We start from the raw sequence: 25257 nt of genomic DNA, 5'->3' as shown, positions 1-25257 counted from the left end.
ACCTCAACGAAATGTTATTTATATGGTATACCCTTGGGTTGACGTCGGCATTAGCTTACTTGCATCATGCATCTAGGGATGGACACTAACTAATCTGCTTCGGATGCTGGATCCGACCTACATTTTCCAGATGAGTGACCAGGTTAAAATTTTTGGAGCAGGTCTATTTCCTAGGAACTGTAAGACCTACATGTACCTGGACCAAACTTAAATGGATGATGCGTTTAGGGATGACCACTACCAGACTTGCTTTAGATGCTGGATCTGACCTACATTTTCCTGAGGAAAGCCAGAATTTATATTTTGTAGCAGGTCCATTACCAAGTAGCTTTAAGACTTACCTAATCCAATTAAACTTGCATGGATAATTCATTTAGGGATGCACACTCTCTGATCTGCTTTTGATGCTGGGTCTGACGTATATTGAATATTTCACCTCCCTAAACCAAACTAGCATGGGTACATGATGTATCTAGGGATGGATACTTACAGACTTGCTTTAATTAATTCGGATGCTAGATCTGACCTATATTTCCCAAATGACTTATCAGGGTATTGTTTTTGGAGTAGCTCTAAAACTATATGGACTTTTATGAGACTTGCATGTAACAAGGGATGGACATTACCAGACTTTCTTCGGATGTTGAAACTAACCTACGTTTTATCGATGAGTGAACAGGAAACATCTTTGGAGCAGGTCCTTTGCCAAGTAACTATATGTCCTACTTAGATCAAATTTGCTTGGATATTTATCTCAAGATGCACACAAACTAAAAAAAAATTGGTGAGATTTGCCTTACTTATGGATAACATTCGTCGAGGTGAGCTTTGTAATCTTTGATTTCCTATGTTTTTTACTGACTACTGCAATAACGATGTCACGATTTGAACAAATTTCAATCTACACTACCTGAGAATACCTCCAAATAAATAAGACTAACCATGGCTTTACTGGTCTTGTGAAGATTTAAAAAAAATCCTATGTATTCTTATGTTAAACTTTGATCGCAAATTGTAGACCCACTCTAGTCCACGGGGGGGGGGGGGGGGTGTTATTACTTGAACAAACTTGAAACTACATCACCTGAGGATACTTCCATATAAATAGGTATGACAAAGCATTGCTTTGCTGTTCTTGAAATGAAGATTTTTTAAAAACTTTTCCTGTGTATTCCTATGCAAAACTGTAATTGCCAATTGTGGCCCCATCCTACCCCCGGAAGTCAATTTTTTTTTAAAAACTTGAATCTACAATACATGAGGATGCTTCTATATATAAAGATACAGATTTTCTAATCCAGTGGCTCTTTGGAAGAAGATTTTTGAAAGAAAAATTCCTCTGCTTTTATATTATTTACACTCAATGTCTGTGTTAGGTCAATCATTTGAAAAATTGGACATTGAATAATTCCCAAATCAAAGAAAATGCTGAGTCAGCAAAAAAGGAAAAATATCTATATTTACTCATATCTATCACAGACATATCTTTAAATCTAATTTCTATATTTTTGATTGTGAAAACAGTTAAGATATTTATCCTGAGAATAAAAGCAACAGAAAAATTCTTTAAGTATTCACATTAAATTTGAGCCTGAAAGATAAGCAATTTTTTAGTCCATCTTAGCTGAAAATTGGCCGGTTGCTAGGGAAATTTCTTTACCCATGTTTCCATGGTAACCATGAACCAAAACATTTTTCATTTTGCATACATGGTTCATAGTGCAAGAGAAAACTACATGTATGTGTGGAAAATCATCAAATTCTGAGAACCCTCATATATCACCTACATGCCTATTTTACATGATTTTTACACAGACCTGTACTTAACATTATAGGATTAGACGTTCTTTTTGAAAAATTTGTCAATGTGTAAACTTGACATTTTACTCACAAACTAAATAAAATTGCGAAGCACTTTTATGTTAAGTTTGTGAGTAAAATGTCAAGAGTTTACACATCGATAATTTTTTCAAAAAGAACGTTTAATTCTTATAATTCCAATTACGAAGTTTTGGAGCTCTTTGGAGCCTCCATACAATCTGTTATTTCTGGATACAGCGTAGGAATACTTTATGTCGCTATGTGGAAATGAAACGTAATCGAGATGAGCATCGATAAAGTTTAACTTAAATTATCAAAACATTCAATAAAAAAAACTTATAAAATCTCTTCGAATATTGTTTAAGTCAACGAATATCGTAAATACAGGTAGACTTAAGAAGAATTCGTCCTTGACCATGTTGACATTAACGACAGACGCTCTAAAAGGAAAGTACATTACCGACGACACCCTTGGTTTGTTTAAAGACGGGACAGAATATAGAATGTAGAAATATGAATTTAATGCTTATAAGGAAAGATTCTGAGGTACGTTTCTCTCAGCTTTCAGCTACCGAGAACTGAGCTGATTTGCTTAGCATTTAGGAACGACGAAAACTCGTGATCTGACAGTGACATAAACATAACATTCCCGTCTGTCAGTCCTGTATATCGTTATTATTGTTTTTATTCAATTTAAAGTTTCTGTAATCGTTTAGCTAAAACGGACTAAAAGTAACGATTTGTTTCATTTTTTTTTACAATAAAAGCTACATGTAGGACAAGAAAGTAGTTCTGGTCTGGTTGAGAGATTTATCGATGTGTAAACTTTTTCTTGAATTTGCTCTCGTCCAATCAAAACACAGGAAATCAATAAATAAAATTAAATTGGAATTATATTTGAATGATTTTACATATTCATAGATATTTATGCGGATTTTCATAAAACATACCTTATTTGGGAAAACAAAGAGATATAATTCTTTAATTTGAGTAAAAATTGCGTTTTTCAGTATAGATATCAACGGAAAATATTTTTACCCCCCCCCCCTTGAAACCAAAATTCCTTTTAATGGGTTTTATGAATTATTTCACAAATTCATACCAAAGCTTTTGTTGTTTCACGGAAGGGGGGCATACGTTAATAGATAAAAAAAAAATCAGAAATGGTCATTTTATTACCAATTTCAAATGAGATTACAAATAAAATAAGGTCTTTTATCAATCTTTTATGTTGAATATTACATAAGTTAAACATACGGAAAGGATTAAATGTCATTTATCCATTTCCATGCGTTTTTGAAAATCTAGCGATTTTTTAAAGCCTGATTTCAATCGATAAAATTTTCAACCCCCCTTTTGAAAAGAGTCGTAAATAAGAGCAATCAAGTTCTTGACACTGGTTTTCAAAATTATTAATCAAATCTTTGCATTCAATCAAGTTTTCATGGCCAAACTGCCATTTATACTGAATGGGTGTAAAATGTAGACCGGAATCGGGAGTAAGCCTGCGTGATTTTTTTTTTTAAATATCCGCTTCTGAATTCAATTTCTGAAAGAAAAATTACTCTGCTTTTATGTTATATACACATGATGTCTGTATTAAGTCTATCAATTGAATAATTAGACATTAAATAATACAAACATCAAGGAAAATAAATGTTGAGTCAGCAAAAAAGGGAAAAAAAACTTTTATATATTCCCATGTTTATCACAGACTTATCTTTAACCTAATTTTTGATTTGAAAACACTTTAGATGTTTATCTTGAGAATAACGGCAAATAAAAAGAAATTCTTTTACATATAGAAATCACATTTAACTCTAAACAGAGAAATAAAGATTTTTTTAGTCCATCCAAGCTGAAAATTCGCTGGTTGCTAGGGAAATTTGTTTACCCATGTTTCCATGATAACCATGAACAAAAACATTTTTCTCCTTGCATACATGCTTCATAGTGCAAGAGAAAACTATACGTGGTAAATCATCAAATTTTTAGATCCCCCATGTATATCCTGCATGCCCATTTTTCATGATATTTACACAGACCTGTACTTAAAAGTAAATATAAATAAGTAGAAATAAAGATAAAATGCATTTCAAATATATAATCAGCTAAGCCCCTACCTTACCTAGGGCCTAGGCTCCCAGTATGCAAATTTGGTAAAGGGTAAATAGACTGTAAGAACGCATAGAGTTTCTTGGGAAATGTCAATAAATAATATTTTTAAAGGTGCATTGTTAAAAATTTTAAAGATTTGAGTAACTGGATAGTAGGACCAAGGCTTGCATTCTACTCACAGAAGACAGTCATGCAAACACTCTGTCTACTCGTTGTCCAGTTAGAAAACATAATGTGTCGATGAGACACAAATGCCCCCATGAAAGTTTTAAATATATGAAAGTACAAAAGTGTGAAAAAACAATGGGTGAAAATGGCACAAATAATAAAATACCATATTGCTGCTTTTATTTTCTGTAAATCAATTTTATATACCACAACAAACGTAAACTGCATAAGACGGTGATCACTTACAACCAAGTAAAAAGGGCCAAAAACGGTGGATTATTAAACATTTTCCATATTGAAGGGCTATTTTTTTTGTTTTTTGGTAAAAATGGGCCAATCAATGTGAAATTCAAATCTGATTTGTGAGTCATCATTATACATGTAACAAGAGGACCCAGAGGCATTAACGGTCACCTGAGTATAATACAACATTATAAAGGATCAATAGAAGTAAAAAATAAAACAAAATAAACTGAATGATGAAACCATAAAAGGCCCAAAAGCAAGAGGAATAGGATAATACAGCAGGTGTACAACTTGAAATAATGGCAGCACTTTCCCGGAGAAAGTGGGAAACCAAGACCTATTATTGTGAAAGTAATGTCAAGGCCAAGGTTATGAGAAAGCAGTCCGACGTTAAGTAGATGTGGAACGGTATTAAATTGGTGGATAATAAAAGGAAGGACAACGCAGAACTAATCAGCAAGCTTCTTGGACGAGAAAACACCATCAAAAAGAAAAGATCTATTGAATTTCTATAAAGCAAAGAATCACTCTATTATTTGTTCTCAACATACCAATTTTACAAGTGATTTAGAATCATTTGTAAAGGCGCAATGTTGTTATAAATGTGTTTCATTTTTCAACAATAACTTTGAACTGAAACTGCTCAGGGAGAAAAAAAAGATGATGATGGTACATGTAATATTCTGGCACTGGGCATAAGCATTGATGGAAACAGAATCACTATTATTAATATTTATGGACCAAAGTATGCCTAGAATTCTATGAAAAAAAAAATATTAAAAATGGGAATACTTCTTATAATTTGATAGTGATTATTATATCCTGTGTGGAGACTTCAACACGGCATTGAATCCTAAACTATACACATTTAATTATACTCATGTAAATAACGCTAAATTCCGAGATAGACATCGAAATAATGATGATTAGGGTTTAGTTGACTATTATAGAATTCTTAGCCCAGATTAAAGAATATACACACTTAAAAGAAAATCATCAGTTATACAGGGCCGTCTTGACTACATTCTAATTTCAGAAAATCTTTCCAATATTGTTGAAAATTTTGATATAAAACCTGGATAAAGATCTGACCATTCTTCAGTTACAATTGAGTTGAAGTTTAATTTATTTGAAAGAGGCCGTGAGCTTTTGAAATTTAATAATACTCTACTATATGATAAAGAGTACATTGAAAAGGTTAAACAAAAAATACAATTAGATAATTTCAATCAAGACCTAAATGGAATGGAGCCAGAGGCTTTAGTTAATGACTCCGTATTTTATTTTATTATTATTTTTTTTTACATATTACTGATGGAAATCAGGGAGTTAACAATATCATATTTAACTTTCAAAAAAAGGGAAAATGATAAACTTGAAAAGTCCTTGATTAGAGAAATATATTATTTGGAAACAAAACTACGGATCCCGATATTTCTTTTAATTGGAGGAAAAACAATCTGCTCTTGAGAATTTAAGAATTAAAAAACGATCAGATCTAGGGATTAAGTTGGTAGATGAAGGGAAAACACCGACAGAATATTTCTGTCATCTTGAAACTCGAAATTCTTTATCAAAACAATATAAAAGGAGAAACTCCAGACAAAGATACATGTACAAACAGCTTGATTTTTTTAAATAAAGCCAAACATTATTATGAAACCTTATACAAAAATGCAGACTCAGAATTTCTAGATATAGATCTTTCTAGTATTGTTCAAGTTTCTGATATACCAAAGTTAGACATAAAAGCAACTTTAACTCTTGATAAAGATATAGAGGAAGGGGAGGTTTTGCTTGTACTAAAAATATGAAAAACAATAAATTACCTGGAAGTGATGAATTTACTACAAAATTTTTGAAATACCTTTGGAATGATCTTAAATTGTTTATTATGAAAGTAATAAATCAAATATATTTACAGAAACATATGGAACGCCGCAGCTGCCTTATGTGGATAACATTCATTTTATGCTGATACTTAAACATTATATGCTGATACTTTGTCATTATATGCTGATACTTCAACATAATATGCTGATACTTTATCATTATATGCTGATACTTTAACATTATATGCTGATACCTTAACATTATATGCTGATACTTTAACACTATATGATGATACTTCACTCTATGGTGCTTTAAAAATAGATTAAACATCGGGATCGTCAAAACAAAATTCTTTGACAAGAGAAAAGTTTTGTTTTCAATTGCCTAGTTTTCGTATATATACATGTACATCTATTGGCAAATTGATGGTACGAAGAGGGAAGGGGTACGTGTAAGCAGTCTTGAATATATTGGTGGATTTTGGAAGGGGTAGAGGATATATATATAATAACAAGATATGTTTGTGAAAACTTATATCCCCCCCCCCCCCAATAATTGGAATTTTTGTAGGTCCAAGGGGCATAACTCTGTCAAAAATTGCTCGATCGTACCCAAAACAGAACTTGACCTAGACATTTTTATGATAAATCTATATACCTAATTTCATTTCAGTACGTGCAACCTCTGCGAAAAACATGAACGGAAACTGCAAATAATTGAAATTTTTCGAAGTCCAAAGAGCATAACTCTGTCAAAAATAGCTCGATAGTACTCAAAACAGAACTTGACCTAGAAATTTTAATGATAAATCTCTATACCAAATTTTATTTCAGTATGTGCAACCTCTGCAAAAAACATGTACGGAAACTTCAACTAATTTGAATTTTCCTAAGTCCAAGGGGCATAACTCTGTCAAAAATAGCTCGATCGTACCCAAAATAGAACTTGACCTAGATATTCTTATGATAATTTTGTATACTAAATTTCATTTCAGTATGTCCAACCTCTGCGAAGAACATGAACGGAAACTGCAAATAATTGGAATTTTTCAAATTCCAAGGGGCATAACTCTGTCAAAAATAGCGCGATAGTACCCAAAACAAAACCTGATCTAGATAATTTTATGATAAATCTGTATACCAAATTTCATTTCAGTATGTGCAATCTCTGCGAAGAAAATGAACGGAAACTGTTGGTGGACCGACAGACAAACCGACCGACAGACCGACAGACAGCAGCAAAGCAATATGCCCTCCCTTCCTCAAAGGCGTAAAAGCGTTTATAATGCGCGAAAATTTTGACATGTTTCGGAAATTCAGGCACTATTTATGGTAATAAAACGGCTATTTTTTTTTAATCAATGATGATACAGGGACATCAAAGCAGAATAACACAATTTAGGGGACAGACATTTGATTCGTTTGGGGGGGGGGGTACATTTTTTTTTTGAGTCAGATTATTTATTTTCATGTCACTACGTGAATGATAGATTATGTAATATTCATTTCCTAGATGACAAGTATAGATTATTTAGTTTTATACAAACTGAACAAAAAAGTCTATCCAAACTCGAAAACTCTATTTCTTTGATGAGAGGGATGGGGCTACCACCACGCCAAAGTCGTCACATTGGAGGCCTAGGACAAACTGATTTATTTTCAGCATTTTCAAGGACATATTAATAACTTCCAAAGTATAATAGCCACTCCTTCCCTTCCCAACAAGTATTGCAAGGTCGTTCCGGCCTTAGAACCACGCGTCAGCACTTAAGTTCTTGATAGCTCTGCACTTTTATTTGTAATTTTCAATTCAGCAGGACGGGGGTTGTTGTTAAGAGATTTCATTATTATGACATCTACATTATTATGTACATAGTAACTTAGGCAACTAATGACTCAAAACCTCTTCCAGAATCTAGCTGCAATTGCATTTGTTATTTGGACTATTTAAGCTAGTCTCTGCATCCAATGCCATGATTGCGATCATTCTGGAAAACTGTAAAATCATCGAGACTGAGCTAATGAAGTTAGTTTGAACTTTGTGAATATTTACAGTGTTGTCCCCCCCCCCCCTCCCAAAATTTTCTTTAAAAAATTATAAAGTTTAAAAATATATTTTGATCATCCAAACAATTAATAAAATATTTAACTAAAAATTCTTAAATTTCAATTCAACCATATCTCAGTATAAATTCATCTATAAGAAATCATAACAGCGAGCGCAGCGAGCGGCGCGAAGAGCCGCTCGCACTGCGAGCTCTTACGACAACGCCTAGGCGAAGAGAAAATTCGGACTTGCACATAGATCCAAATGATTTTTTTCCGCAGTTTTTTCTGGACCCACAATGCATCGCTTGTTTAAGCTACGTTCTCGCGAGAATAACAATAAAAGTTCAACAAAAAATAAATTTAACTCACCTTGATTAAATGAATAAGTTGCAGATAAATAGTAAATAAAACTTTTTTCCTTATAATCAGCACTTTGCAAATGCAACTTATATACGACGTCATGTGACGTCAGAGTATTTAGACGCACCGAATTTCACGTGCGGTTTAAAGATACGGGTCTAAATAGTACACTGAAAAGGTCAACATATTAAAATACATACTTGTATTTATTTACTTCTTTTGCAATAATACATTTAATCATTTAACTTGTAAGCCAGTAAACACATTCCAGAGGCGTATACAGGATTTCAAAATGGGGGGGGGGGGGGATATTAATGACAACATAAACTCAAAATACTTGTAGTAAAAATGAGTATATGAGAGCAAAGGTTTTTTCAAGATTCAGAGTATCTTTATTGAATATCAAGAACATAAAGTTTTCTAAAATTTTTCATTCTTTCATCCTCTGACATTTTTCTTAATTTTTTTTTTTTTGGGGGGGGGGGGGGGGGGGGGAGAGACCACCCCTTTCACATATATCTGCCACTGTCCTTTAGACTGCTTAAAATCACATTTATTAGCGTAAGAAGAACCACCGTTTTAAATAGACGAACTTGATACTTTTATTCATAACATTAGGTTCAAGGATCTGCTAAACTTTTATAAAAAAAAAAAAAATTGAAATAAATGCACTGAAGCACACTTTAAAGATTTTCGCATCACACATATTTTAAGATACAACGTTATTTTCCGTGAACTGACGTCGACTTTGAATGTAAACGACGTTCGAAATGTCCATATCCACTTCAACTTTTAAAATCCGGCCAAAGAGACCTGTTTTGCTGAGAAAAGGCGTGGATACGTCGAACGACCTGCAATATTTCATCCGATTTGATTTTAAATAATAAAAACTTATGTAATTGTCTTAGTAACCGTATTCTCATACGTTCTGTTCATGCGTCTTGGTATCCCGATCCCGATGCTTAACCTATTTTTAAAGCACCATATAATGAAGTATCATCATATAATGTTAAAGTATCAGCATATAATGACAAAGTATCAGCATATAATGACAAAGTATCAGCATATAATGTTGAAGTATCAGCATATAATGTTGACGTATCAGCATATAATGACAAAGTATCAGCATATAATGTTAAAGTATCAGCATATAATGAATGTTCTCCACATAAGGCAGCTGAGGTTTTCCATAGAAACAGTTTCCAATATCCCAGAGACTTATCATAATATCTTGTTCGCCAAAAGGAGACATGCCAAGATATCTCTTAAAATGGCGACCAAATTCTTTATTGAAAGTATTCTGTAAATTAATATCTGGTTGCATTAGTCATAGAATCAAATCCACACTCGACTCTCATTTCAAAAACACAGACAGGATTTATGAAAGAGAAGTTTTTGGGGGAAACACACGATTTATCTATGATCTTATGTCTTACACCGAAGTTAATAATATACCTGGATTATTAGTTCTTTTTGTCTTTGAGAAAGTCTTTGATTCTATCTCTTGGTCTTTTGTTTACAAGGTTTTACACTTTTTTGGATTTTGTAACAATATAATTACAGTGCAAGGAACTAAGTTTGTTACAGCATCAATGTTGTTTTGGATGCTTCCTTTGCTTGCTGATTTGGATGCTTCCTTTGCTTCCTGATTAAATGCTAGTTATCCCTATCCTCATCCTTATCCTGAAGCTACCTTTGCTTCCTGATTAAATGCTAGTTATCCCTATGCTCATCCTTATCCTGATGCTACCTTCGCTGTTTCAAAACTAGGCCAATGCTAGTAATGCTACCATAGCTGGATGATAATCTTTAACACAAATTTCAAAGCCTTCATTCTTCAAAGCGGCTTTCTATCCGAGCAATTTCTTGTCTAGCGTTGATGTCGCCAGGGAAACCCTATTTCTCCATACATCTTTCTTATCTGCGCAGCAATTCTTGCCATTCTTATTGAACAAAATCATGAAATAAAAGGTTTTATTGTAAATGATAAGGAACACAAATTATCTCAATTTGCTCATGAAACAACTGTTGCCCTTGATGGTTCTGCAGATTCTTGATACATTAGAAATATATGCAAGTATTTCAGGTTTGAAAATAAAAAGTTCAAAACTAAAATCAGTTGGATAGGTTCCAAAAAAAACCCTCTCTGCTGAAGTTTTCCACCATTTAATATGAAGCTAGATTGGGGGCGAAAACTTTCTCTTTGGGAATAAATTTTTCTGTAGACCTTGAAAAAATTGTTGACTGAAACATTTAATTACAACTGCCAAACATCACTTCACTAATTCAGCAGTAGAATCGACGTATTCAATTGGACGGGTTACAGAGTACCAAAACTAAAAAAAATCTTTATTTCACTACCAAACCCCAATGAGGAAATTTTTGTTACTTTAACACAACAGTTGTTCAGATTTATAAGGGGGTCAAAATGTGATAAGATTAAATGTATAGTTGTTACGCAACACTAGACATTGGGAGGTCTTAATATGGTAAATCTTAAAAATTTTATAGTATTTCTTAAATGTTCATGGATTCAAAGGGTTATTAAAGGAAGTCACTCAGGGTGAGTATTTTTGAAAAACAGTATATGGACAAGATGTTTTGGATAAATGATTTAATATGGTTGATGATTGTGTTAAAAACTTTAAAATGCTAAACAAACAAATTTTGGAAAGATGTTTTTGAGTCTTGATTGTTTGTAATTACTAATTCTTTTGACAAGTCCAATTTTACATATTCTAAAATTTTTATCAACCCCTGTGTGGTTCAACTCTTGTATAAGTGAATAAAAAGAGTGTATTTTATAAAGAATGCTATAAAAAGGTGTGAAAATAACTGATGATTTTTTTTTAGATATCAGTGATTTAATTTTGTCCAGGGAGAGTTTTGAGGAAAAATACAAAATTCATCATGTTTGTTTTATGCAATATAACAGTATTATTAGTGCTCTTTCGGGTACGTAGGTTTTAATATTCAAAATGTAGTTTTTGGTGAGTTTTCTCTTCTGAATTCAAACTATGTCATAAACTTTTCAATTTTATATACTAAAAATTATTTTTTTTTTCACTGTTTAAAAAATATTAAAATTCCAAATATACATGGACTATTAGATTATTTGAAAATGTATTACATGTATAATGTTGAAAAGTATTTATAAATATGCTAATTTAACTGCTGACAAATTTAAATCTGTATGGACTCAATGAAAAAATATGATGGACACGTAACTGTCTAAAAATAATGTGCATATTACACTTTGATTTTCTATACATAGCTTGTAAAAATTGCTAAAATATTGACTATTGTTTATTTGAGTAAGAGTGAAGTGTGCAAGTTGGTATCTCTGTATTAAAAGTTTCTGGCAGTATATTTATTATGTATAAAGAGTACAGCAATAAAGCATTAAAAAAAGAAATAGGATGATCAGGGATTAACAAAGAAATTACCCTAGTACTCAGTAAAAATCTAAAAAGTATATCTATTCACTTGCCTATGATTACCCCAATGTGTCACTCTCACGGTATTATATAGAATAAAAATTCTTGTATAACTCTCTTATTCAATTGACCTTTCAATTACATTATTTAAAGTGAGTAGTTATCATAGGTGAATTAAAAAATATGGAATAACTTCTTTCAGTAGAATGCAAATTAATAGAGCCCTGTCCAACACCAAAACAATTGACCAAGCTCCAGAATTTCATAACCTGGTAAAAGTACCCAAGATACCAACAACTTTGACTCTGTTTTTTGCTCCTAGATGCCCTGGAGCAGAAAAGAAGATTTTCAACAGAAATAATGCATTTTCTCTAAAAATTCAACATAGCCCCCCGCTAACACTAGAACTCATGACCAAGATCTTTTAAGAGACACACTTACTTATCAAAACAATGCACTATGTCTAAGATTTCGTAGAATAAATACCTTTTCTCTATATAATAAATAGAGCCCCATCTTAAAAACCAGAACCTCCTGGACCTTGGGCCATTACTTTCCCAATTTTAGAAGAGGTTCATCATAACAATGAATTTATGTTTGATTGCTTAATATCAAGGAGCAGAGAAGATTTTTAGAGAAATAGTGTATTTTCACTATATAATCAATAGAGCCCCACCCTAACACCAGTGACCCTGACCCAGTGGCCAAGAAATTCACAATTTTGGCAGAGGCACATTTGGCATTTGCTCATTATAACCAGACACAGTTTTTTGATAAAAATCTAAGAGCAGAACCGAAGATTTTCATAAAAATAATGCATTTTTACTATATATTTCACAAAGCCACGCCCTAATACCAAATCCCTTGGGCCCAGGGGCTAGGAATTTTACAATTTAGGAAGAAAAACCATCGTTCATTATATCCAAGCACTTAGTTTACATCTGCTAAATACCCTGGAGCAGAGAGAAAGACTTTCAAAGAATTAATGCATTTTCAATTTATATTCCGTAGAGCCCCACCCTAACCCCAGCATTCTCACAGGGGCCATGAGTTTCAAAATTTTGGTAGAGGGCTCAATGCTTATTACAATTAGGCCAACAATTTGACTGCTTGATGTCCAGGAGTACAAAAGATTTTTATAAACAACACTAATTTTGATGGTTTAGACCCATCCCTCAGGCCCTAAGGGGGATTGGACAAGAAATTCAAAATGTTTGTTTCCTATCACCCACAGATGCTAAAAAAGTGGTTACTTTGGGTTCAAGCCCAAGCAGTAAAACCCATAGTACAATTTAATCTTTGAACCTAATACTTTAATCAATACGCTACACAGCTCATGAGAAATAAAGGCACTTATTATTAAATCAAGTTTATGATAAGACCTAAACTAAACTGACTTCAAATAATTCTCAGAAAGACATGGCCGTAGGAACAGGGGGGGGGGGGGGCACGGGATATGTCGATATAAAGTTTACTATAGAAAACATAGCTATTATATGCTTCTGCCCCCTCAATAAAAACGTCTGATGCCCTTTTTTTTACTTGTAAAAGAATTTTTGGTAGTTGATAGTGCCCCCTCAACTAAAAATGTTTAGCTGTGCCTCCCCCCCCCCTCCCCAAACTGAAATTCCTTCCTACGGGCCTGAACATACGAATGTTGTGTCATACAGATGTATTTTCAAGGCATAGAGGGTCATTGCCCCATGTTTTAATGAAGAGAATAATGTATATTTTTAGGCATACTTTGAGGACAATTTTTTTAAATAATGGAGAGAAGATCCATTCATAAGGAAAAATTGTTTTTTTAGAATGAAGATATGATCATTTTTGCCCTGTTTAGTGTGTGTATGCCATTTCATTGACAAATAATTTAAATCTTTGCGAGATAATAGCAAAGTGTGGAGATTTACATGAGGTATATCTTAATGTTGAATAGAATATCAAACAATATTTTATTATAATTGAAATTTGATTTTTTACTGTCTTATTTGTAGCGCCTTAGGTATTTTGCTCGCCTTGTTCGCCAATCTTCTTTTCAAAGACACATACATGTACCACACATTTGCTTATTATCTACAAGCATACCAGTCGCAGTACCTGATAGTAGGGCGGGAGTCCCGGGTTCGATTCTCGTTTACCGCGCCACGACACGTCAAACCTAGGACGTAAACAAAGGAAGTGACTGTTTCTTCGCAAAACGCCCGGCATTAGAAGTGAAAAGTTACGGGTCTTTCGGATGAGACTTAAAACCAAGGTCCCGTGTCAGTAGGTGTTGGCACGATAAAGAGCCCCCACTGCTCATTGGCTCTTAGTGCCCAGTAAAGGTCTAAATTTTAAGCCCTTTACCGGAATATGGTGACGTCTCTATATGAGTGAAAAATTCTCGAATGGGACGTTAAAAAATATAAATCAATCAATCTACAAGCATAGCAAACAAAAAAACCTGGAAAACTAACTATGACAATGGCGGAATGATGGAGTGACAGACGGAAAGAGGTATTACTATATACCTTTCGCACGGGGCATTAAAAGTTGTTTTTCTAAGATATCAAACCCACTTGTGGCGTCATTCTTTTGTTTCAGCGCTCCATTATTTTTCGGGAATGGAGAGTTGCAAATCACACAGAGAATACAGTTTTTGTATTATGTACAGGTTCATCTTCCTGTGCCGCTGGGTGATAAGCATATAATAAAGTAATATTTTGATATTGAAAACTATGACAGAGCTGGGTATTGAAACCAGTGCCATAACAATAAAAGTCAGGTACTCTGCACCGAGACAGATGTCAAAAGGGTATTTAAATAACTTAATAACACTTAATTTGCTGTACAATTACAGATTATTCAAATGAATATATATCTAATTTTTAAAAAAAATGTGTATCATATATGGACAAAACAATTATTGCGATATTTAGAACAGTGAATTTTAAGTAAGTCAATATACTCGTACCAATTTATTCCTTAAAAGCAATGGGCCTCAGCTCCGTTACTTTTAAGGAGAGGGGGAGAGGAACTCGGATAAACTTATACAAAAGCATTCATAATATTATCAACTTAGCCCTGCCATTGGGTCTGAACCCTTAAAACGATTTTTACTGTTAATGCTCATTACAAGCTTTAAACAAGAGGCCCATGAGCCACATCGCTCACCTGAGCACACTGGCTAGGAAGAAGCAGAAATCAGTTCAGGATATTGAAAAGTTTTAAGGGGGGGGGGGGGGCAAACTTAAATTTACACTACCTCAGGATGCTTCTATATCAATATTACTAGTGATGGCTTTGCTGTTCTTAAACAGAAGAATTTTAAAGATTTTTTTTCAAGTATATCATTTAAAATTCTAATTGGTCATTGTGGCCCCACCCTACCCACTGTAAATTTGAACAAATTTTTTCAAAGATGATTCTTACAATGTATATATTCTTATGCAAACTTTGACTCTCTGTTGTGCTCAAACCCCTGGGGGGGGGGGGGGGGCTTGATTTGAACAAACTTCATTCTACAATACCTAAGGTTGCTTCTATATATATATATATATATGACTAATAATGGCTTAGTTATTCTTGAGATGAAGATTTCAAAGATATTTCCCATGTAACGTGTATGATCAGTTCTTTCAAGGGATATATAGGTTTTCCTTTTCCTCTGTCAAGTTATTGATTGGACCGCTATGTCTGAGGGTGTATCACATAGTACTTAAATTTTCTCTTTCATCTAGAGATGGGGACTGGGTAAGGTACTACTTGGACCATGTTTCTCCCGTAGGTTCCCATTGATAGATAAGAACAAGTTGTCTCAATCTTCTTTAGATTTACTACACCCAGAACTAAAGTACTTAACAAAGATTGCATTGAAGTCTATGGAACAATTTTATAAAAATAAAAATTCTAATAATAAGTATATTAATAAATACTGTAGTGAATAGACATCATTGAGATGAAGGCCATCTCAAAGGGCCCCGCTTGAAAATGTAAGGTAGCTGAAAAGAGTTTATTTTGAACAGGAACATTTATGTACTATTAAGGGATGTGTTGTTTGAGTCGAAAGGGCTTCTATGTCATCCTTGTTATAATAAAAAATGGCACGAAAATCACGAGTGCTCTATACCCTCTATCAAAAAACGGCACAAAAATCACGAATGTTGCATATCCTCTATGAAAATTGTTGCATATCCTCTATCAAAATTTGGAATCACAAATGTTCCGTACCCAAAGTCATTTGGTAAAGTTTGAGGCTGACTGGACTTAAGGGAAAGAAATTATGCACCGAACAAAGATCTTAAACAGAGAGGCTATTTTTGACCTTGACTCTTGACCTAGAAACTTCATTCAAGGTCAAAGCACATCCATTAACCAGTGGCACTCTGTGAGTGAAGTATGAGCCAAATTGGACCAAGAGGAGAGAAAATATGCTCCGGACAAGGATCTGCAAGCGTTTAGGAAAAAAGTGTGGAAAACCAAGTGGGACAGACTGACAGACAGACAGAGGGACAGACAGACGGACAGACAGACAGACGGACAGCTCAGAGGAAACCTATAGTCCCCTCCGGTTTCACCGGTAGGGGACTAATAAATGGGAATTATGTCTAAATATACTGAGTATTCAACACATCTATTATGTATTCAATTTCATTGAATCTTTGTTCAGTCGGTAGAGTGCTCTCTCCGTGATCGGGAGGTCGTGAGTTCGAATCTCGGCCGCGACTGACCTAAGTCGATAAAAAATGGATAGCAACTGTTCCTTCGCCATGCGCTTGGCACTTTGAAGTGAAAGTTGCAGGTCCTTCGGATGAGACCTTAAAAACAGAGGTCCCGTGTTACGACAGGCGTTGGCACGATAAAGATCCCTCACTGCTCAATGGCCCTGAGTGCCGAGTAAAGGTAAAAATTTGAAACCCTTCACCGGTATATGGTGACGTCTGTATATAAGTGAAAAATTCTCGAATGAGACGTAAAACAACATACAATCAATCAATCAATCAATCATTGAATCTTTTGCTATTAGGATGGAATACCTTAACTTCTTTATTGTTGAATCATCATCCAACTTCTTCAGCTACATTCTGAATGCCTGACTTTCCCAAAGCTTTGCCTTATATACCCTTAGGCTAGTCCATTCCAAGGGTTGTCAGTTCATTCCACTATTTGAAGTCTTCAATGCGTTTTACTCCTATTGCCCCTTAATCATTACACCTATATATTCATTTGTAAACCTTGACCCACTGTTGTGGCCCCGCCCTACCCCCAGGTCATGATTTTTAACAAACCTGAATCTACACTACCTACTAAGGATACTTCTGTATTAATATGTCCAATAATGGCTTAGCTGTTCTTGAGCAGAATATTTTTAGAGATATTTCCTATATATTCCTATGGTAAACTTTGACCCCCCCCTCCCCCCGCCTGTTGTGGCCCTGTCCTACCCCCAGGGGTCATGATTGAAACTTTAATCTACACTACCTGTGGATACTTCTGTATTAATATGTCTAATAATGGCTAAGCTGAGAAGAGATTTTTAAAGATATTTCCTATATATTCCTATGGTAAACTTTGACCCCCTGTAGTGGCCCTGCCCAACCCCCAGGGGTCATGATTGCAACAAACTTTAATCTACATTACCTGGGGATACTTCTATATTAATATGTCTAATAATGGCTGAGCTGTTCTTGAAAAGAAGATTTTTAAAGATATTTCTTATATATTCCTATGGTAAACTTTGACCCCCCCCCCCTGTTGTGGCCCTGTCCCACCCCCAGGGATCATGGTTGGAACAAACTTAAATCTACACTAATTGAGAATACTTCTGTAACAATATGCCTATGTAAAATTTTGACCCCCTCTTGTGGCCCCACCCTTCCCCGGGGGTAATGATATGAACAAATTTGAATCTAGAGTATGTTATGAAGCTTTCACATAAGTTTCATCTTTTCTTGCCCAGTGGTTCTTGAGAAGAAGATTTTTAAAAGATGTCACCATATTTTAACGAATTCTTAATTATCTCCTCTTGAAAGAGGGCGCAGCACTTCCTGTGAACAAACTTGAATTCCCTTTTCCCAAGGATGCTTTGTGGCAAGTTTGGATGAAATTGGCCCAGTGGTTCTTGAGAAGTCGAAAATGTGAAAAGTTTACAGACGACAGAGGGACGCCGGACACTCTTTGATCAGAAAAGCTCACTTTAGCCTTCAGCTTAGGTGAGCTAAAAATTGAATTAAAGAGCTTAGATAAGCAATGAAGGTAGTTCACATTTTTGCCACGAAAATGGTAAAGGAAAACACCAATTTTTTCATAAACTACAAACTGTTAATCATATATATACACATCTTTTTGTAGTTTAGACTCAAGACCATGGCTTGCATGTCATTATGACGAATCATTGCCCTTCTGTTCTTGAGATGCTTTAGAAATACTTTCTGTTTTCCACTGATTACTATAGTAAAATAAACCACACGTTTTACCAAAATTATAGAGTTATCTCTCTTTGTTTTCCCAAATAAGTTATGATTCGTGAAAATTCATATTAATATCTACGTGTTTATAAAAATTAAAAATCATCCAAATAAATTAACTTTTGAAATTTGACCTGGAGGTAGGCGGCAGAACAACACTTTCGTTCACAGATCTTTGGTTGAAATGGGTGCAGTGGTTCTGAAGAAGTATGAAATGTGAAAAGTCATAGAAGGGCGGACAGAGGGATGCTGGGCAAGAGACAAGATGTGATCAGAATAGCTCACAAGCTTTAAGCTCAGGTGAGTTAAAAATCATAAATTAAAACAACTACATGTATCAATAATATAGCAGGACATCTTCATTTCCACCTATTCGCCAGAGATTGGTACATTAAACTTCTACAACAGGTTTAAATTCACAGTTTTGTTTTCAATAAAGGTCACAATAGTTTGAAATCAAATATTTATGTATATTATATTAAAAACATAGGTAATAAGAGAAAACAAAGCTCACTTCAACAAAATTTGTCTTTAAGTAAGGCAAAGTCTCACATTAAATCAATAATCTACTAGTTTTCATCCAAATGTGCAACATTTATGCAATTTTGGTCTGAGAGGGCTTGCAGTAACTTGGGAATAGACTTATCTCAAAACTTTAAACTAGTCACTCATCCAGAAAATCTAAGTCAAATCCAGCATCTGAAGCAAGTTTGAGAGTGTGAATCCCTTGATGCATCATCCATGCAAGTTTGGTTAAGGTAGGCCTTATAGTTTCTTGGTCATGGACCAGCTCCATTAACTTTAACATGTTCACTTATCTGGTTAATTTAAGTGAAATCCTGCACCCAAAGCAATTCTGGTAGAGTGCAAGAATAAATATATCTTCAGTGCAAGGTTTGTTAGCATAGCTAATAGTCCCTTCAGAAAGAAACTGCTCCAAAAACTTTTGAATGGTTGCTCATCTGGAAAATTCAGCACCCGAAGCAAGTCCAGTAGTTTGCATTTTTAGATTATCATCCATGCAAGTTTGGTCAAGGAAGGGCATATACTTAAGAATGAACCTGTTCCAAAAACTTTAACCTGGTCACTCATCCGGAAAATGTAGTCAGATCCAGCATCCGAAGTAAGCCTGGTAGTGTGCAACCTTAGATGTATCATCCGTGCAAGTTTGGTCAGCATAGGGCTCATAATTACTTTAGAATGAACCTGCTCCAAAAACTTAAATCTGGCACCACAAACCCTGACCATGGGCCATGGATTTCACATATTTGGTAGAGGGCTCAATGCTTATTACAATCATGCCAACAGTTTGACTGCTTAATGTCCAGGAATAAAGAAGATTTTAGATTGCATTAATATTGGTGGTTTTTAGCCCCATCCCTCAGGACCCATGGGGACAGAGACCATGAAGTTCACTACTTTTGTTTCCCTTTACCCATAAATGCTATATGCCAAAATTGGTTGAAATTGGTTCAGCGGTTTCGGAGAAAAGCTGAAAATGTTCAAATGTTAATGCTCGACGGACGACGCACGACGACGGACAAAAACGGATAGCAAAAGGTCACCTGAGTGACTCAGGTGACCTAAAAAGTGACTTTATTTTTTAAATTTTGAAAAATGATTTGAAAATACCAAATGCACATGTCCATTAATGGTATATATCTTATTTACAAAGTCTGGAAAGTAAGCATATTGAATAATTTTAGAGATAAGGGGACAATTATTTGATTGGGGGGGGGGGGTAGGGTAGATAGGGGAGGTCGTCACAGATTTTGGAAATAAATACTTTCCTTGCAAATCAATTAATCCCTTAACACCAAATACGTATAGTTTTTGAGTCTTTGCATATATTTTCTTCTGTTTTACTCTCGGTTTAACCGGAGGGGACTATAGATTTCTTTGTCTGTCCGTCCGTCTGTCCCACTTGGTTTTCCGCACTTTTTTGAAGATTTAGATTCTTAATATTTTTTAAATTACATAACAATGATGTATTTTTTTTTAATAATATGTAAATATATAAGTAATATTCCTTTTTAATAAAATAAAATTGCTTGTAGAAATGAAGAAAAATAAAATATTACGATCTGAAATTCATAGTAAAAATAATTTGATTTACTATAGTGAAAACTTTTGAAAACTTTGATTTACTATAGTTAACTATAGTAAACTATAGTTAGCTATAGTAAACTACAGTACTTTTTTGTTAGGGCCGCCCCTCGCCTAAAGAATCAAATGGACGCAAATCGTGACTATGAATATGTGAAAAAGTGATTTTAATATACCTCCCCAAACTTCTTTGCACTGGTTATCAAAGATATATTGATGAGAGCTTATTAACAGTTGTGAATTAGATTTTAGGAATGCAGTGACATTTACTTGGCCTAAGGAAGTGGGGCCCGTTAATGACATGTGATAAATATAGATAATGTGTGAAAGTATTCTGATCTTTCGTATAGAATTTTTAAGGTATGCATCACGCACATTTCTCTATTGTTGAAAGGAAGACAAGATTTCTTACGGTTTTTATTCCAAGTCCATCTAGCATATACAAAACATCTTCTGTGGCCACATTTCCGCTGGCTCCCTTAGCATAGGGACAACCACCTAAACCTGCTGTTGAGCTGTCTATGACTGCCACACCCATCTGAGAAATAAAAGTACTGATTTAGTGAGTATTTTGCACAGATTTAAGGAGATTGGGTCCTGCTATAAAAAGTCTTAAGAATTTGTTGTCAAGTACATTTTTAGTATCTTCACACATAGCTAAATTAAAAATCAAACCAAAAACGGGGGCATATTTGCTTCTTTTTGGCGCTACGATGCATTTATTATAATCCTTTTGCACTGTAGTTGCGTCTTACTTTTCACTTTTTCTAAGTTTTTCCTCTGATATTTTTTTAGTCGAAATAAATCATGGGACCAAATACAGTCTAATTTTATCTTGAATAGAAACATTAAAAATTGTGAAAAAGAATTTTTTTCAAAGTACTTCGCATAATCAATTTTTTGACCTTTCTTCACTCACAAAATGTCATTCCTCTGGCCTTAAAAATTTAACAAGCAAAAAAGTTAAACGAGATCTGTATGAGGAGAAACATTTTGTAAGGATCTCACATTTTAAAAAAAAGTACAGTCCCTGAATCGCTCTACTTTCCCACTTGAACGGTGAGCGAACGTTGAGAGAACGGTGAGTTAACGCTGAACGAACACAGAGCGAACGCTGAGTGAACAATGTGTGAATACTGAAACTCATCTATGTAAAAGGAGAGCGAACGCAGAACGCAAGAGCAAAGTAAATGGGGATCGCAAAGTGAATGATTCATTCGGAACGTATCCGATGATTTTATTGCATTGTACTCATTCTATTGTATTCTTTTGTCAGGTACAAAAAAGATACCTAAATGTTAAAGATAAATAAATTTTACAGTGCCCGTATCACCAGACAAGATTAAAATCTTTTTTCTATGTTCTGAACACTTCCAGAACAAATAAAAAGAAATAAATGAAGATTCCCGCAATGTCTTGGGAAAGATGATTTATCTTTACAAGTACCTGTACATGTACATGCACATTATATATGCATACTTATGTTTCTCACAAATTGAATATTTTCTACGCATATATATAATACATGTATGTTTAATTAAGGTGAAATCTCCCTCTGCTCTAAATTTTGTTTTAAAATCCCAACATTGATTTTCATCAACAACAATAGCATTAGATTCCAATGGAAAATAGTTTGAAGTATGAAGTGTTGCTTACTTTTTCAGAAATTAATATTATGTCTAATCATGATATGTAGAAAATTTAATATGGTGAATAGAAAGATCGCTTTATTTATCTTAGCAAAAAATTAAGAACATGAGGTATACAAGCATATGAAAATAAAATTTACCGTCATACCTATTTAATTCATATAAGAAAACATAATAAAGTGTTGCTTTTTAAATCAGAATATCACAATTTTTTGTGCTTGTAAAATAAAAATCCATCCATCTACAAAAGTTATCATTCCATCTACAGGAGTTATCTTTCTTCAAAATATTTTTAAAAGGAAAAAAATTATTTATTGATTCTAAAAATTCTGCATCAAGAATTCCTGTAACAATTAAGAGAATTAGATGTTAAGAGAAAGAAATATCTCAATTTTACCAGTTTAAAGGAGCTGAGTATAAATGTTTAAGGTAAACAATTATAAGTGATTAATAAAAATATTGGCATAGAAAATAGAAATCAATATTTGTAACATAGTTTAAATTTGATTAAATTGACTACATAATGGTCCTCATTAGTAAAATTTGGTAAGACAATTCATTGGACATGCAGCTTGGAATAATTTCCTTCGAAAGTTATCTCTTTTCAGAGGGACATAACACCTCAAGTTGTTTAGTCAAAAAAAATGATCGAAAGTTATCTCTCTTATCAGAGGGACATGACACCTTAAGTTGTTTAGTCAAGAAAAATGATCGCTGTAAAACATTGTCACTGATATCAAACTCTGCAAGTTACGATAAAGAAAATTATTCTGTAAAATAGACATGGTTATTCTTATTTGGTCTATAAAACCATTACATAGCTTTTAGAAGAGGAGAAGACGAATTTTCTGAATGAATTACAAACATATTTCTGTACAATGGCGATTCGGTATGAAATAGGTAAAATTCACAATTAGAAATATTTTATTTGTATCACATTTTATTTTATTTATTTTAGAAATAATCAATAGGATCAATTTTGAAGGGGGTGCTATAAGGAAAAATATTGGACAACTAAGCTGAACAATAGGCCCAAGGGCCTTAACAGTCCCCTGAATATAATACAACACTGTAAAGGATCCAAAGAAGTGTAAAACAAAAGTAACTGAAAGATGAAGTATGTTGACCAAGATTTTTGTTTTAAATTCTGGTAAAAATAACCTTGCTTATTGTAACGTGCGAGACCCAAGTGATCTTCTTGGGATCGTTCTTGGTTTTCCCAAGTCTTACAGGGCTGATGGTGAATGCAAAATATACAAATACATGTACAATAAACGCTTGCCTAGTTTGTAGGGTATTCAATATATACAGATATTTTTTGTTGCTTTTTTGTTGCTTGCCTAGTGCTACAATTAATTACACAAAGAACAAGAGGCCCAAGGGCCTTGAATCGCTCTTCTGATAAACTGTACAACCTATCACTTCTATTTGAAGCTTCTAAGTATCCTGTATATTTAGATAAAGCCTTCAAATTCCAAAGGTAGGTCATCATGACCTACATTTTAGATGAAACACTCTGAGAACCCAAGATGATTCTAAGCCAATTAGTACCTGAGAATAGGTCACGGTGACCTACTTATCACTTGTTATTCTCTGAGGACCCAAAATGCATCAACTAAGTTTGATGATTCTAAGCCAATTAATACCTAAATATTTTTAAAAATTATAACCATAAAATTTCAAAAGTAGGTCACAGTGACCTACTTTTCAGATGACATACTTTGAGGACCAAAGATGCATCAACTGACAAAGTTTGATGATTCTAAGCCAATTAGTACCTGATATATTTAAATAAAGTCATAAAATTTTACAAAAATAGGTCACAGTGACCTCCTTTTCAATCGACTAAGTCTGCAGACCCAAGATGCATCAACTGACAAACTTTGGTATTGCTAAGCCAATTAGTACCTACAAATATTTAAATAAAGCAATAATTTCAAAAGTGGGTCACAGTGACCTACATTTTCATCCACTTACTCTGAGGACCCAAGATGCATCAACAGACAAAGTTTGATGATTCTAAGCTCACTAGTACCCGAAATATTTCATTATAGCCATATAAATTGAAAAGTAGGTCACGGTAACCTTCTTTTCAGTAGACATACTCCAAGGACCCAAGATGCATCAACTGACAAAGTTTGATGATTCTAAGCCAAACAGTACTTGAAATATTTAATTAAAGCCATAAATTTTCAAAAATAGGTCACGGTGACCTAATTTTCAGTTGTCGTACTCCAAGGACCCAGGATGCAATAACTGACAAAGTTTGATGATTTAAGCCAATTAGTACCTGAAACATTTAAATAAAGGCATAAATTTTCAAAAGAAAGTCACGGTGACCTACTTTTCAGTTGACCTACTCCGAAGACCCAAGATGCATCAACTGACAAAGTTTGATGATTCTAGGCCAATTAGTACCCGAAATATTTAATTATAGTCATATAAATTGAAAAGTAGGTCACGGTGACCTACTTTTCAGTCGACCTACCCCGAGGACCCAAGATACATCAACTGACAAATTTTGATGATGCTAAGGCATATAGTACACTAAATATTTAAATATAGCCATAAAATTTCAAAAGTAGGTCACGGTGACCTACTTTTCAGTTGACTTTTTTCGAGGACCGAAGATGAATTAACGTACAAAGTTTTATGATCATAGGCCTTAAAATGTCCAAATTATGCCTCTGAAACGCTTTGAAATTGAATGCCTGCAAAGTTCGAAAAGTAGGTCACTGTGACCTATTTTTTTTATAAATATGTTTTGAGGCCCCAAGATGCATCATCTTACAAGATTTAATGATTCTAAACCTCTCAGTATTCAAATTAATGGCCTGAATTGTTTTGAAAAAGATAACCATAAAATTCAAAAAGTAGGTCAAGGTGACCTACTTTTTATTCGACATACTCCAATGACCCATGATGCATCAACTGACAAAGTTTGGTGATCATGGGCCTTAAATTGTTCAAAATTTGCCTCTAAATCATTTTGAAAAAGAATGGCCGCAAAATTTAAAGAAGTAGG

At 34.0% G+C, this 25257-nt stretch overlaps 1 protein-coding gene across 2 annotated transcripts in view; it reads right to left on the bottom strand.

The window, feature by feature from the left end:
* The window catches only part of LOC133185463 (hydroxymethylglutaryl-CoA lyase, mitochondrial-like), a 161448-nt gene that overhangs the window by 12043 nt on the left and 124148 nt on the right, over nt 1–25257 (bottom strand). For both annotated transcript variants that reach the window (XM_061320691.1, XM_061320700.1), the window contains exon 9: nt 20996–21121. In XM_061320691.1, coding sequence (XP_061176675.1) covers nt 20996–21121 — 126 coding nt within the window. The remainder of the gene's footprint in view (nt 1–20995; nt 21122–25257) is intronic.

This window comes from Saccostrea echinata, unplaced genomic scaffold (assembly GCF_033153115.1).
Source record: "Saccostrea echinata isolate AGI-Se365-2 ecotype Australia unplaced genomic scaffold, CSIRO_AGI_Sech_v1 ptg000001l, whole genome shotgun sequence".
In the NCBI taxonomy this organism is placed as follows: domain Eukaryota; kingdom Metazoa; phylum Mollusca; class Bivalvia; order Ostreida; family Ostreidae; genus Saccostrea; species Saccostrea echinata.
Note: the sequence above shows the minus strand (reverse complement) of the source record. Positions and strands in the feature narration are given on the sequence as shown.